Below are 12,210 nucleotides of genomic sequence, written 5' to 3'. Positions count from 1 at the left end.
GAGAGTCATTAGGCTCATCGTTAGCCACTGCACTCATCTTAGGTTTGGGGGTTTTGTCCTTAGGATGTACCAGACTCTGTCTGAGGGTCCTGTTGGGTTTCAAATGTACTGGGATCTTGTCTTTGGAGGATTTTTAACCTTTCTTTTTTTTGGATTGATCATGACCTGGATGACTGAGAATCTTCACCAGCATATGATAAACATTGAACAATCATGTTTTGGATAAATGTCTAATATACAACATGGAGTGAAGTGGTTGCTTCTGTCTAGTTTGTTTTCGCTGGTAAACTAAAGGGACATATGACACTGAAGCCAAACAGATCAAAATAACAGCGATTTGTCATCTTAAGTCTTCTGCTAGTTGTAAAGTCAGGGTTGATCCAGTCTGTATGGCTTTACTGCCTCCTAGTGGTGTAAATGTGTGCGGCAATAAGCCAAGGAAAAATCATTTCACAGGTAAATCCCTCTAGCATTTCTGTCACCCTGTGTGTGCTAGTAAGAGAGGAAGAACACAATAAAGTCCCACTTCACGAATTTACAAACCAGGGTATGTTTAAAAGGGGTTATATCAGGGTCAAATAGCACCAGTACAAGTTGTCTGTGTTGGTTTGTTCCACCTTATGACTTTTGTTCCTCTTTCAAAAGCAGCAAACTGCCGCTTTTGTTCTCATGACTTTCCAGACTGCTTCCTTTGACACACAAATTTATTTTAAACACATGTTCCGACTCTGGAACAACACACAGCCATGGCGTTTTATTTTTGCCAGTCATCACGTGCTGTTTAGACGTCTGATTTAAAAAAGAGTGTTAAATATAAGACATAAACGTTAACATCTGATTCATACAATTTCTGTTTCCATGAGAATAGTTGTTGTTGTTTTTTTTCTACCATAACTTCACGGTCTGTTGCGAAAGTATTCAGACCCCTGGGACCTTTTCAAGTTATGTGACATTACAACCACAAACCTCAAAGTGTTTTACTGGGACTGTATCTAATAAACCAACTCCAAGCAGAACATGAATATGACGTGAATGGAAAATTTTATGCATTTTTTAAGTTATTATTATTTTGTTAACTTGTGGCATGCATTGTTATTTGCATCTCTAGTTTTACTTGTTTTATCGACTAAAATATAAATTCGTCTTTGCAATAGCTTAAATTGTAGGTCAAGAACCACATCCTCAATGTATGATGCTGCCTGTACCAGTCTTGGCCGTGGATAAAAGAGTAATGCACTGTTTTTTTTTTTTTTTTTTGCTAATCAATGTGAGTATAAGAAAGAAATGGGGTGTGGTCAAACTTTAAAGTCTCCAAAAATAGTGCTGTCTTTTTTTGCATGACGAAAATTATCAGATTTCTTTCTGCTCCTTTGAAGTCTTGAGTTGTAGGTCCCGGTGTGTTTCAGTAAACTTGTATTATTTAACATATGTCAAGCACAACGCTGGCGTCTAAATTATGCATTTTGAAATGGCTGCTCTTCAACAAAACAAAGCAAGGCGAGACCGTCTGTGTTAAGTGTGTTTCTAAAAATATCGGCGTCATATCTGAGTGTCTGTCTGTCGTTTTGAATTAGCTTCCAGACTGAGATTCAGACGGTGAACAAGCAGTTCCCCAGCGAGCCCTTTAAATTCCTGGAGCCCACCCTTCGGCTGGAGTACACCGAGGCCTTGGCCATGCTTCGCGAGGCCGGCGTGGAGATGGGAGACGAAGATGACCTCAGGTCAGGTTACGCCACACATCCGCTGGCCAGAACGCCATCTTTCGTCACGAGGTTTAATTTGAAAAGAGCTGATTCGGCTTTAAAAGCACAGCGGCGATATGAAGCATCCCTTATGGAAGTCGACTTGTATTCAATGCTTATGATCAGAATGTGGCACTTGAATTTTTTGTAGTATAATAGAAAATGAAAGTTGTTGAAATGTGTGTGAAATTTTGGCTGATGGCAAATGAGGCGTCCTTTTAAAGTCTGTTTTTGTTATCCTGCAGCACTCCTAATGAAAAGCTGCTGGGACGCCTCGTCAAGGAAAAGGTTCGTACAATTCAGTCTTTGAAAATCAGTCTGTAAACATGAATTATGAAGGACCTGCGCTTGATGGGCTTTTGAAAACTAAATCCACATCAGTTATGCAAAAAAAGTACCGTAATTAAATCCAGAAACAAAAACATTTTATTCCAAATGCAACATTTAATGTTTTTGTTTTTTTTACAGTATGACACTGACTTTTATGTGCTGGATAAATACCCGCTGGCTGTTCGCCCTTTCTACACAATGCCTGATCCAACCAACCCTGTAAGTGTCTCAACTACACATAAAACGTCTCAAACAGCAAAAAGATGTTATAGCAAATCTAAAGCCATAGGTTGTTTTTTAAAAGTTAGCTGTCTGGCAACCCTCCTAAGCTTTATTTAAAAAATTAGCCTTGACATTAATGCAGTCGCCGATGAATTCTTAGAAGCCAGTTTACAGAAATGTTTCTTGCACAAGTATTTATAACCCTTGAACTTTTTCACATTTTGTTACATTAAAACCACAAACTCCATTGCCCTTTATGAGAATATTGTAACAGAGCAACACAAAGTATTATTAAATAAAAACATTTTTTCACATTTTTCTATCTTTTTAATACAAAGAACATCTTAGAAGTGTATTTGTATTCAGGACTCCTTTTAGTCATGCTTGGTGCGAATCTGGCCCTTTATACAGAGTGCAGCTGTTTAAAGAAACCTACAAGAAGTCCAGATTGAAGTTTTCTGGAAGGTGGGAAACAACAAACCCATTGGCAGAAGGAGCTCTGATCAGATGGGACCAAAATGTAACTATTTCCTTCAAGCAAAATGGTCTGTGTGGCAGACAGACCAGTCAAATTATTAGTATCAGGCTGCTTTTCATTATCAGGGACACAGTAGCTGATCAGAGTTGATGGGAAGATTGATGGAGAGAAATATAGAGCGATCCTTGGACGAAACCTGCAAGAGGTTGCGATAAGACTTCAGACGGTCCTGTAGTTTATGTTCCAGTAGGACGACGGTCCTCAACATAAAGTCAGAGCTACAATGGCTTTGTTAGGATCAAATCAGAAATATGCATTTAAATGGCCTAGTCAAAGTCCAGACCTAAATCCAGTTCAGAATATGTGGAAAGACTTGGCGATTGCTGTTCCAGACTCTCTCCCTCTGACATCTGACTTAAGTTTGAGCTGTTTTGCTCAGAAAAGTGTGCAAAATGAGCTTTGTCCCCCAAATTCTTTCAGCTGTAATTACAGTCAAAGGACGTTTTACAGGGTTTTCACTCAGAGGGGCCAGATATAAATGCACAGCACTTTGCAGGTTTCTTTTTCTTTTCTTTTTTTTAAGTGCTGAAACCAGGTTTCCTTTCTTCTACTTTCGTTTCACTTTACAATTGTGCGAGCTGACTTTATCTTATAAACTCTAAGTAAAATATATTTGTAGTGACAAAATGTGAAACAGTTCAAGAGCCTTTGACCCTTTTTTATGTCAATTATCATTTTAAGCATCTGTTTATATGACCTTATGTGGTTAGTGAGACTACTTTGGAAATCTTTGACATTGCTGACTATCAGTTATACGGATAATAGAATCTGTTTGTTGGTTTTATTCCTGACAGAAATACTCCAACTCTTACGACATGTTCATGAGGGGAGAGGAGATCCTGTCAGGAGCTCAGAGAATCCATGACGCTCAGCTGCTGACTGAAAGGGCTCAGCATCACCAGATCGGTAAGAAGCAAGCTTGGAGGTAGTTCTGAAAAACAGAATGGATTTGTCTCCCTCTGCTGGTGAGCGACTGGCCCTACAATAGCAGAACATGCAGCGGTCTCAAACCCAAATCCTTGCTACTTTTAGACGTGTGCCTTGCCCTTCACACCTGAATCAAACGGCTGAATCAAACTGAATTAAACCACCTGACTAGCGTGCGGTCAAGCTCTGCTAATGAGCTCATATTGAAGTCAGTACCTAAAAGTTGCAGGACGCCAGGCCTCCGATAAAGAATTGATAGTAATTTCCAGCATTTGTAAAAGTAAAAGCAAAAATGTTTCATGTGTACGTTTAAACAGTCGCACGTTGTCTTATCTGGTTTTGCAGATCTGGAGAAGATCAAGTCGTACATCGACTCGTTCCGTTACGGAGCCCCCCCACACGGTGGAGGCGGCATTGGTAAGACGAAAATCCTTTTTCTTTCAGTGAAAGATTTGAACGTCTGGGTAGGATTAAAATGTGAACCCGTCGAGTAACCGGCCCACCCTCCCTCACAGGTCTGGAGCGCGTCTGCATGCTCTACCTGGGTCTCCACAACGTGCGTCAGACCTCCATGTTCCCCCGTGACCCCAAGCGCCTCACACCCTGAGCCCAGAGCTTTGGGAAAGATTCCCGTCTCCACCAGAGGTGTCGGTGCCAGATGTGGCTGACGGAGACTCCAACTAACCCCCCCACCATCCAGAAAGGGAGAAACGAGTAGGATGTAGCCCCACCCCCTGTTTCTAACAGGCCAATAGAAGTTAATCACTAAGAAGAATGACGCAGTTGTACTTGAACGGACTTTATTGATTTGTGCGCGTAGTTTTCTAACAAGTAAAAACAGACACATCGACGGAAGGATCGGGCTCCCAGAGGAGGCTGCACACGTCTAATTCACCGTCTAATCATCAACAAGTGTTTTTTCTAAGGCTTAATTAGTGGATGATTAAGCCGCTGTAACACAGATCAGAGTCCTTTGTATTACCAGCACAGACATTAAGAATACTGATTGTGGTTTTCAACTGTTTGCCTGTAACTACATGTGTTTTGTAAGTAATTAATAAGAAATAAAACTGGGCTAATTAAAAAAAAAAACACTTTGTAGATGTATCTTTTTAACAGTTGAAAGGATAGAAATTGATAAAATAATAATTAGGTTTGACAAGATTAATAATTCAGATACCTATTTGCTCATATGCATCTAAAATATTAAATTTTAAATGTTAAAGGAAGGCAAAAAGGCTTGAAGTGCCTTTATTCGCTCATACTTGGCTGAAAGAAAAGCCTCCGATCTACAAATCTGCTCCTAAGAGAGCATCAAAGTGCTTCAGTGTTACTGACATGAATAAAACTATATGAAAGTTTACATAACAGTGAATAAGTTTTAACACACAAAAGTATTTTTTTTTTATTTGTGCACATCCTTAAATGTGACATTGCTGTAAAAAAAATCCTCTGTGTACATCCAGGCTTTGCTGATAAAATGTTGCCAGGTGATTGCTTTACTCGGTTGCTGCACCGCTGACTTGCAGGATGAAGAGGAAGATGTGAACGATATCGACGTAGAGAGAGAGCGCTCCGTAGATGTACTCCTCTGGGCTGATGGCCAGCTCCCGGTTCCCAACGAGAAGCTGGGTGTTGTACACTAAAAACTGAGAAAAGAGGAGGAAACGAGTTTTTAATGAACACGTTTGTTCAGGCATATAACTGCTGTTCAGTGTTTTCAATGGTGATGTTTTCCAAATAAGAATCTGAAAATGTGTTTTGGTTTTCTATTGAGCCTCCTTCACTTTGATGCCGCCAACAAACAATCACAGGTTGCATTGAGAAGTCGCTTCATTAGCAAAGCTTTCCCCAAGGCTGGGCGATAAATCGATTTAATCAATTACGGTAATTTAATTTAAAATTTATTTCTGGAAAATCTTGATTTTATTTTGCTAATGGACTCATTTGGCTTCCATGGAGAGAATAGCCTGCAATGCTAAATATGTGTTTAGGTAAGTATATTTTGAAAATATTGTAAAGAGGAAACATTTTTACCATAATACAAGACACTTTCTTAATTAACTTTTTTTAAGTTAGTTTGAAGTTAAACAAGTGAAGTGAAATGTTTTCTCAGCTCATTGTATAAAACCACTGGCAGCAAACATTTCATCATATTTTCATTGTTTACAACGGCAGGGCTGCCATCTTGCATGTGTTTAGTTGCACTTTCAGGTCAACTTGAAATAAAAGCAAGTTTTTAAAATGATTTACTTTCTTTATATGAAATGAAGTGGGGTAAAAATCGATAAATCAGATTTGGTATAATAAAATCAGAGATTTTAACTTTAAGCCATATCGCCCAGCTCTACTATCCCCTGTGTGGAATTTTGTCTCAGTATAAATGTAGCTGTTCTGTTAGAGAGCACTGATGAACAAACGGCGTCATGAAGACCAAGGAGCACTTCCTGTCAGGCGGGGATAACGCCGTGGAGAAGTTTAAAGCAGGGTTGGGTTATAACGCAATATCCCAAGCTGTGAGCATAAAAAAAGCATTCTTCAATTCCATCATCTAAAAATTCTGACACAGAAGCAAACCTGGCAGTTAGCAGAAGGAGAGCATTAATCAGAAACGGCCAAGAGGCCCATGGTGACTCGGGATGAGCTACAGAGATGCATAGTTCAGGTGGGAGAATCTGTTGACAGGGAGAACTCAGAGTCTGCAAAAGACATGACACTGGGGGCAGATGTTCACCTTCCAGCGTGATAACAAACCTAAACATTCAGAGCTGCAATGGAACGGTTTAGATAAACGCACGTTCTTGTGTTAGATCGTCCAAGACAGAGTCCAGAACAAAAATACAACAGAGAATTTGTAGAATTCACTCTTCAAACTTTCTGCACCTCGGCTCAACAAATTTGAGGTATTGTGGAAAGATGAGTGGCCAAATATTTTCTAGTGCAGGGGTTCCGTGAAGCGGGGGTCTGGTTGCAAGATAATTTGATGCTGATTACGTATCCTTTTATTTGTGAAGCCAGCACCAAAGTATGACTTTACAAGGTGTTCATTTTAACTCAGGAAGGCTGCGCTTTTTTGTAAATGACTTCTTATAAAAATGCTACTCTCATAATTTTATGACTTTATTCTCTTAATATTTTAGCTTTACTCTCATACACCCTTCCCACAAAAACAAAACACCCTACCGATAGGGGTCACCGGTCTCTAGCACCGTTATTTAGGGGTCGCAAGTTTGGGGAACCCCTGCTCTAGTGGTGCAGATCTGAATGATGTGTAAACAGTCTACAAAGTATTTACTCAGCTAGATGGTTGCAAATAAACGCCACATATTTCAGGTTATTTGTAACATTTGAAAACCATTTATCCCTTTCCTTACGATTCACATTTATGCACTAGTCTGTGTTGGTCTGTCTCATGGAATCCCAATATAATGAAAACCATGCACATGTAGAGACAAGCTCAGTGGTAAACACAGTTCATCGTGTTAATCAAGAAACATTGATACTTTATGGCAGTGTCTGGCTGACTGGTAAAACAATGCATGAAAAGAGGTTTGCACTGTGCTGTCATCAATATAAAACTTACTTTAATATGCATTTAAAGGGTTTAGTGCAACAAATCCAATATAAAAGATAATTTTGAGGATCTAACCTTGTCCTCTAGATCTAATTTAAAACTAATTTGCCTTTTGTTATGACACAACACAATAGAGACACAAATCTCTCCTTAAAACGATGTCAGCTTTCACTCACCAGAGTGTAAACGACGGCTCCGATTGCAGCGTAGAGCATGTGCAGCCAGGGGACCTGTGGGGTGACGCGAGAAAGGCTCCAAATGTGAAAATTGGTCACACGAGTGCATCCCTTTTAAGCTGATGTTCAATCTCACGCCGAGAAGCAAGAATATATTACAAGACTCGACCAAAGAGTCCTCACATAATGGAAGGAGAGCACGATGGCCGTAACAACCCCAATGATCATGAGCAGGACAGCAGCGATGCTGAGAAGACCCCCGCAGGAGGTGAAGTCCACCTATGATTAGAAACAAGTCATTAGAAGGATGAAAGGGAGGCTTAACGTGCTTCAAGCCGCACATAAAGGCGCAGGGATCATTTGTTCTTTTTCTTTTTTTTAAGCACCTTAAAAAAAGTTTCCACGTACGAGACAATATATGCAACTTATGTATCTGGGGTTGCGTCAGACAGGATTCACATCTTATCCCAAAATGTTGTAAATAATTAAAGGAGCTCAGTGTCCCATTGTAACGTGAGACAAAGGAGTTCTTTTACAGCAACAACAATGACATCCTCTGACAAGCCCCGGGCGGCTGAGCTGCAGCAGAGAACCGTCTCTCCAGCTACCTTCGTCTGGAAGCAGAAGACTGTCACCGCTACGCACACTATCGCTGTTATCCCCATGGCGATAATCACCGCTTTGGTTTCATAGTAGCTGTGAAGACATAAGCATAGCGTTTAAAATAACTCTCCTAGAACTTTTGCACGCAGAGCCGCGTTTCAACCACAAACTTCAACATGTTTGGATATCATGTGACAGACAAAAAAGATTGTTTTCTAACTTTATTATTATAAATTATATTATAAAAAAATAAGAATTCCTCTTTGCTCTGACATGCCTAACTACAATCCAGGGAAACCAATTCACCAAAGAGGTCATCTAATTAGTAAATATGGTTCGCCCACCAAATTATGACCATTTACCTAAACTAGCATTTCGAGAAAGGAGCACACGTTTTTGGTGACTCTGGGGGAGCTGCAGAGATCAACAGCTCAGGTTGGAAAAGCTGTTGGAAAAAAACACTATACATAGTGCTCAGTAAATCAGGCCTTTATGGAAGTGGCGAGGAAAAAGCTATTGTTGAAAGAAAGCCATAACTTCTTTAGTTGGCAGTTTTTAACATACATGTAAAGCATGTATGTTGCAAAAAAAAAAAAAAAAGATACAAAAAAAAACAATAACACTTGCACATCACTCTGAACTAACATCACTTTAAAACATGGTGGTGGCTGAAAACGTTTCAGACAGAAACAGAGAAGGACGGGGAGCTGATCAGAGTTGATTGGATGATGGAAGGAGCTAAATTCAGGTGCAATCCTGAATCAAACCTTGTTAGAGGCCGCAAAAGAGACTGGGGCAGTAAAAGCCCTGACCTAAATCCAACTGAGAATCAGCGGAGAGAGGCGGACGCTGCTATTCACAGACACTCTCCATACAATCTGACTTGAGCTTGAGCCATTTTGAAAATAACATTGGGTAAAACTTTGGGTCTCTAAACGTGTAAAAGCTGCTATAAGTTCACCCCCGGAAAACTAACGGCAGCAAAAATGTGATTTCACAAAGTGCTGACTCAGTTTGGCCGAATACAGATGCATGGCAAGGTTCTTATTTGTTAATAATGTATTCAAAAGAAAACTTTCATTTTTCTTTCACCTCACATTTAAGGAATACTTTGTGAGGGTATGTTTAAAAAAAAAAATCGTCATTAAAGTTTGTGCCAATGACATGACGGCACCCAAAGAAAAGCGTAGTATGATAAACATGTGCAAGGCACTGCATTTAAGTTTCCTCGCCCGTTGCCTAAAGAGGAGTTGACAACAAACCTTGAAACTGATCCAGCCATATAAGATAAGGCAACAGTCTGCAAGATAAAACACGACAAGAAGCATTTTAATTAACAGCATGTTTTATTATTTTGTCTTTACTGGCTGCCAATGGTTGCCTCAAGCGCTAACTCCTCGCTCGGGGTTTGGCTTGAGATGTCTTCCAAATACTCACAAATATTCCCAGCAGCACCAGATTCAACGGAAAACGCCTCCTACATGGAAAAAAATGAAGCAGAATAATTTGATATGTATAATGAAACAGAAACATTTCCGATTGTGAGCTTATCTGGGAACAAGCTTTGCTTCACCTCGGCCCTTTGCAGCAGATGAGAATGCAGTACACCAAAAGGAACACGGCACTGGGGAGAGATAAAGCGTAAATGTACCGCAGTTTTGAACCATAGCATAGATCAGTTATTATAAAATTAGCATTTTTATTCAATGACATCTTGTTTTTTTTTTAATCATCTTACTGTCAAATGTTTAGTCACTGTGGATGGAAAGTAACTCACAAAGAAGCCCAGTAGATGGCTGGGTATCTGATGACAAACTGCTTCACAGGGTCGCTGTGAAACCACAGCAAACACGGTCAGCACAGACTACAATGCTCTCTTTGAATCGGCTACACTGACAGAACAGAAGCGGTGTTCCTCTGCAACCCGACAGGCAGACTTACACAAACGTAAAGACACCGACGACCGCGAAGGTGAAGGCAAGCTGCACGGTCAAAATCAAGTAGACCTGCAGACAAACACGAAGGTCAGACCCAAAGAGCTTTGTGTCTCTGAGTGTGGCAGAGAGGAGCAAGAGAAGTCTTTACTTTTCTGATGAAGGCGTGACGAACGGATGTGCTTTCCCACTGGTTGCTGAAAAAGTCATCCATTTCTCCTGCAGAATTGAACATTGCAATGGAAAAAAAAAAGAGGCAATTTAAGCTTCAGAAGTCAGTCTTAATTTAATAGAAGTGAGTGATGAAAGTCTGTGTAAGCTCCCGGGAACCTGGGCTGGACGCAGGCAGTCCTGCTGACAGAGTGGGGATGGGCATGACAGACGGAGGGACGCAGGGGCATGGACACATGCCGGCCTGTGGGTAGACGCCTCTCTGGTCCCGGTAGCCGGGCGGGCTGACGCGTGCGACCGTACTGGGGCTGTAGGGTGGAGGAGGGGGGAGAGCGCCGCCATGTCGTGTCTGGAAGGGGTATTTCTTCAACTTAGGGTGTTTCAGGGCTTCCTCGTAGGATGGAGGAGGATCGGCTTTAGAAGACATTTCTATGGACCACCTTAAAGAGAAGATAAACAGCCGCGTCAGCATTATACCAGGCATGGACTTTATTTGATACTCTGTACCTCATAATGACAAGAGAATATTCTGAGTTAATGGTTACTGTGTGTCTGTTTCATTTGGACAATTAAAATCAATTTCCACGCTAACAAGCGTAACACAAAGTGCTTTTCACATGTTACAAAACAGATGGATTGACAAAAATAAAAGTGCTTAATGAGATCAATACGTGACAAAAACACACAGGGAGATAAAATAAAAAATGAAAAAAAAAAACAGATTAAAAACAAAGTACATGAAGCAAAATGACAAGGAGTAACAAAACAAGGTAGCTACAACAGAAGTGCCAGCACACTTTTAAGTATTAAACACCTGCCTGAATAGAAAACAACAAAAGAACAGCTTGAGTTTTCATTTAAAAAGGCCAAGCTCAGTTATAGATTACAAGTTGAGGTTGTTAAGAGATTTAAAATCAAAATAATAAAAATGTAAAATATATCCTTCAACAGACGGGAAGCCGGTGAAGTGAAACTAAAACAGGTGTGATGTATTCCCATCATGGAGTGTGAGTTAAAGGGACAGAACTACAAAGGTGATTTGTCAAATTTAAAACCCATGTCCAATATGACCCCCAGGTTTTTGACACCATTGCTGAAATTAACAGTCAGAACTTTGAAGTCAAGGGCAGCTTTGTTGCTAAATAAAATCCATTCTGTTTTTTGGTTATTTAAGGGAAAAAATGTCTGGCTTTGCCACTGTTAGATGGCAAAATACTAATTTCAGATGTCTCTAATTACATTCTGACCAGTCCAAATGACGTCAGATGTACCATTAGTTTGTATGGGGGCTCCAGTTAAAGATATCTTCAATACATTTCTATCTGAAAGGTATATTTCAGAAATCAACAATTAAATTATGGCTAGTCATAAGGTAAATTTCATATATCTCGGTTTTTGTTCTGAATAGTTATAATTCCAATTAAAGATATCTCAAATTACCTTGTTATTCAAGATATCTTGAATGTATTATAAGATATCTCAAAGTAAGATTTGATTAGTGTAAATTGAATTGCAGACATCTTGAAAGCAAATAATGACTAGGCAAAACTATGTTACAGATACATAGAATTGTATTTTTGTATAGTCAAAATTCCTTTGAAGATATCTCAAAAAGAATTAGAGATATTTTGAGAAGTTTTTAAATCTACACAGCCTTTGTATTTCAAATATCTTGAATTATCATTCTGACAAGTTAAAACATGACATTTACAAAGCATTTTTAGCAGAAAGTTTAAGGCATCTTTACTGGCTTTTACGATTCAGTGGTCTGCAGTGTCAGGTATGTCCAGCGCTAATTCTCGTGTTTTTAACACGATTTTTAGTGCTGCAGCTCGTGCTCGACACGAATCAAGAAACACGGATGATTTATTGTCTGCAACCAGAAGACTTTTTCAACGTCAAGCGCAACAAAATCGAGGCAAGTGACTGCTGTCTGACAATCAGGTCAAGTCAGACCACTGGAAACAAAACCGTGTGATAAGGAATAACCAGA

At 39.8% G+C, this 12,210-nt stretch overlaps 2 protein-coding genes across 2 annotated transcripts in view; one reads left to right on the top strand and one right to left on the bottom strand.

The window, feature by feature from the left end:
* dars1 (aspartyl-tRNA synthetase 1) overlaps positions 1-4,851 on the top strand; it is a 51,763-nt gene extending 46,912 nt beyond the window's left edge. The window contains exons 13-18 of the mRNA XM_012854555.3: positions 1,575-1,721; positions 1,988-2,030; positions 2,211-2,291; positions 3,627-3,738; positions 4,105-4,176; positions 4,275-4,851. Of these exons, the coding sequence (XP_012710009.2) occupies positions 1,575-1,721; positions 1,988-2,030; positions 2,211-2,291; positions 3,627-3,738; positions 4,105-4,176; positions 4,275-4,366 (547 nt within the window). The 3' untranslated portion in view covers positions 4,367-4,851. The remainder of the gene's footprint in view (positions 1-1,574; positions 1,722-1,987; positions 2,031-2,210; positions 2,292-3,626; positions 3,739-4,104; positions 4,177-4,274) is intronic.
* Positions 4,546-11,189, bottom strand: LOC105919270 (protein lifeguard 3). Its single transcript, XM_012854565.3, has 12 exons — positions 11,036-11,189; positions 10,377-10,657; positions 10,198-10,265; positions 10,054-10,118; positions 9,890-9,943; positions 9,686-9,736; positions 9,550-9,589; positions 9,375-9,412; positions 8,118-8,205; positions 7,693-7,788; positions 7,510-7,563; positions 4,546-5,408 (listed from the first exon to the last, which is right to left on the bottom strand). Exons 2-12 carry the CDS (start codon positions 10,642-10,644, stop codon positions 5,259-5,261), a joined length of 972 nt encoding a protein of 323 aa, XP_012710019.2. The 5' UTR covers positions 10,645-10,657; positions 11,036-11,189; the 3' UTR covers positions 4,546-5,258.
* Between the last annotated feature and the right edge of the window lie 1,021 nt (positions 11,190-12,210).

Source organism: Fundulus heteroclitus, chromosome 7 (genome assembly GCF_011125445.2).
Source record: "Fundulus heteroclitus isolate FHET01 chromosome 7, MU-UCD_Fhet_4.1, whole genome shotgun sequence".
Lineage (NCBI taxonomy): Eukaryota > Metazoa > Chordata > Actinopteri > Cyprinodontiformes > Fundulidae > Fundulus > Fundulus heteroclitus.
This window is presented reverse-complemented; position numbering and strand designations above follow the sequence as displayed.

Excerpts from the sequence above, each read along its gene's own strand:
- LOC105919270 (XM_012854565.3), bottom strand. The coding sequence starts at position 10,644 with ATGTCTTCTAAAGCCGATCCTCCTCCATCCTACGAGGAAGCCCTGAAA. Across the intron at positions 10,266-10,376 it reads ACTGCCTGCGTCCAGCCCAG|GAGAAATGGATGACTTTTTC; the intron begins GTTCCCGGGAGC and ends TCAATTCTGCAG. Across the intron at positions 8,206-9,374 it reads ATGGCTGGATCAGTTTCAAG|CTACTATGAAACCAAAGCGG; the intron begins GTTTGTTGTCAA and ends ATGTCTTCACAG.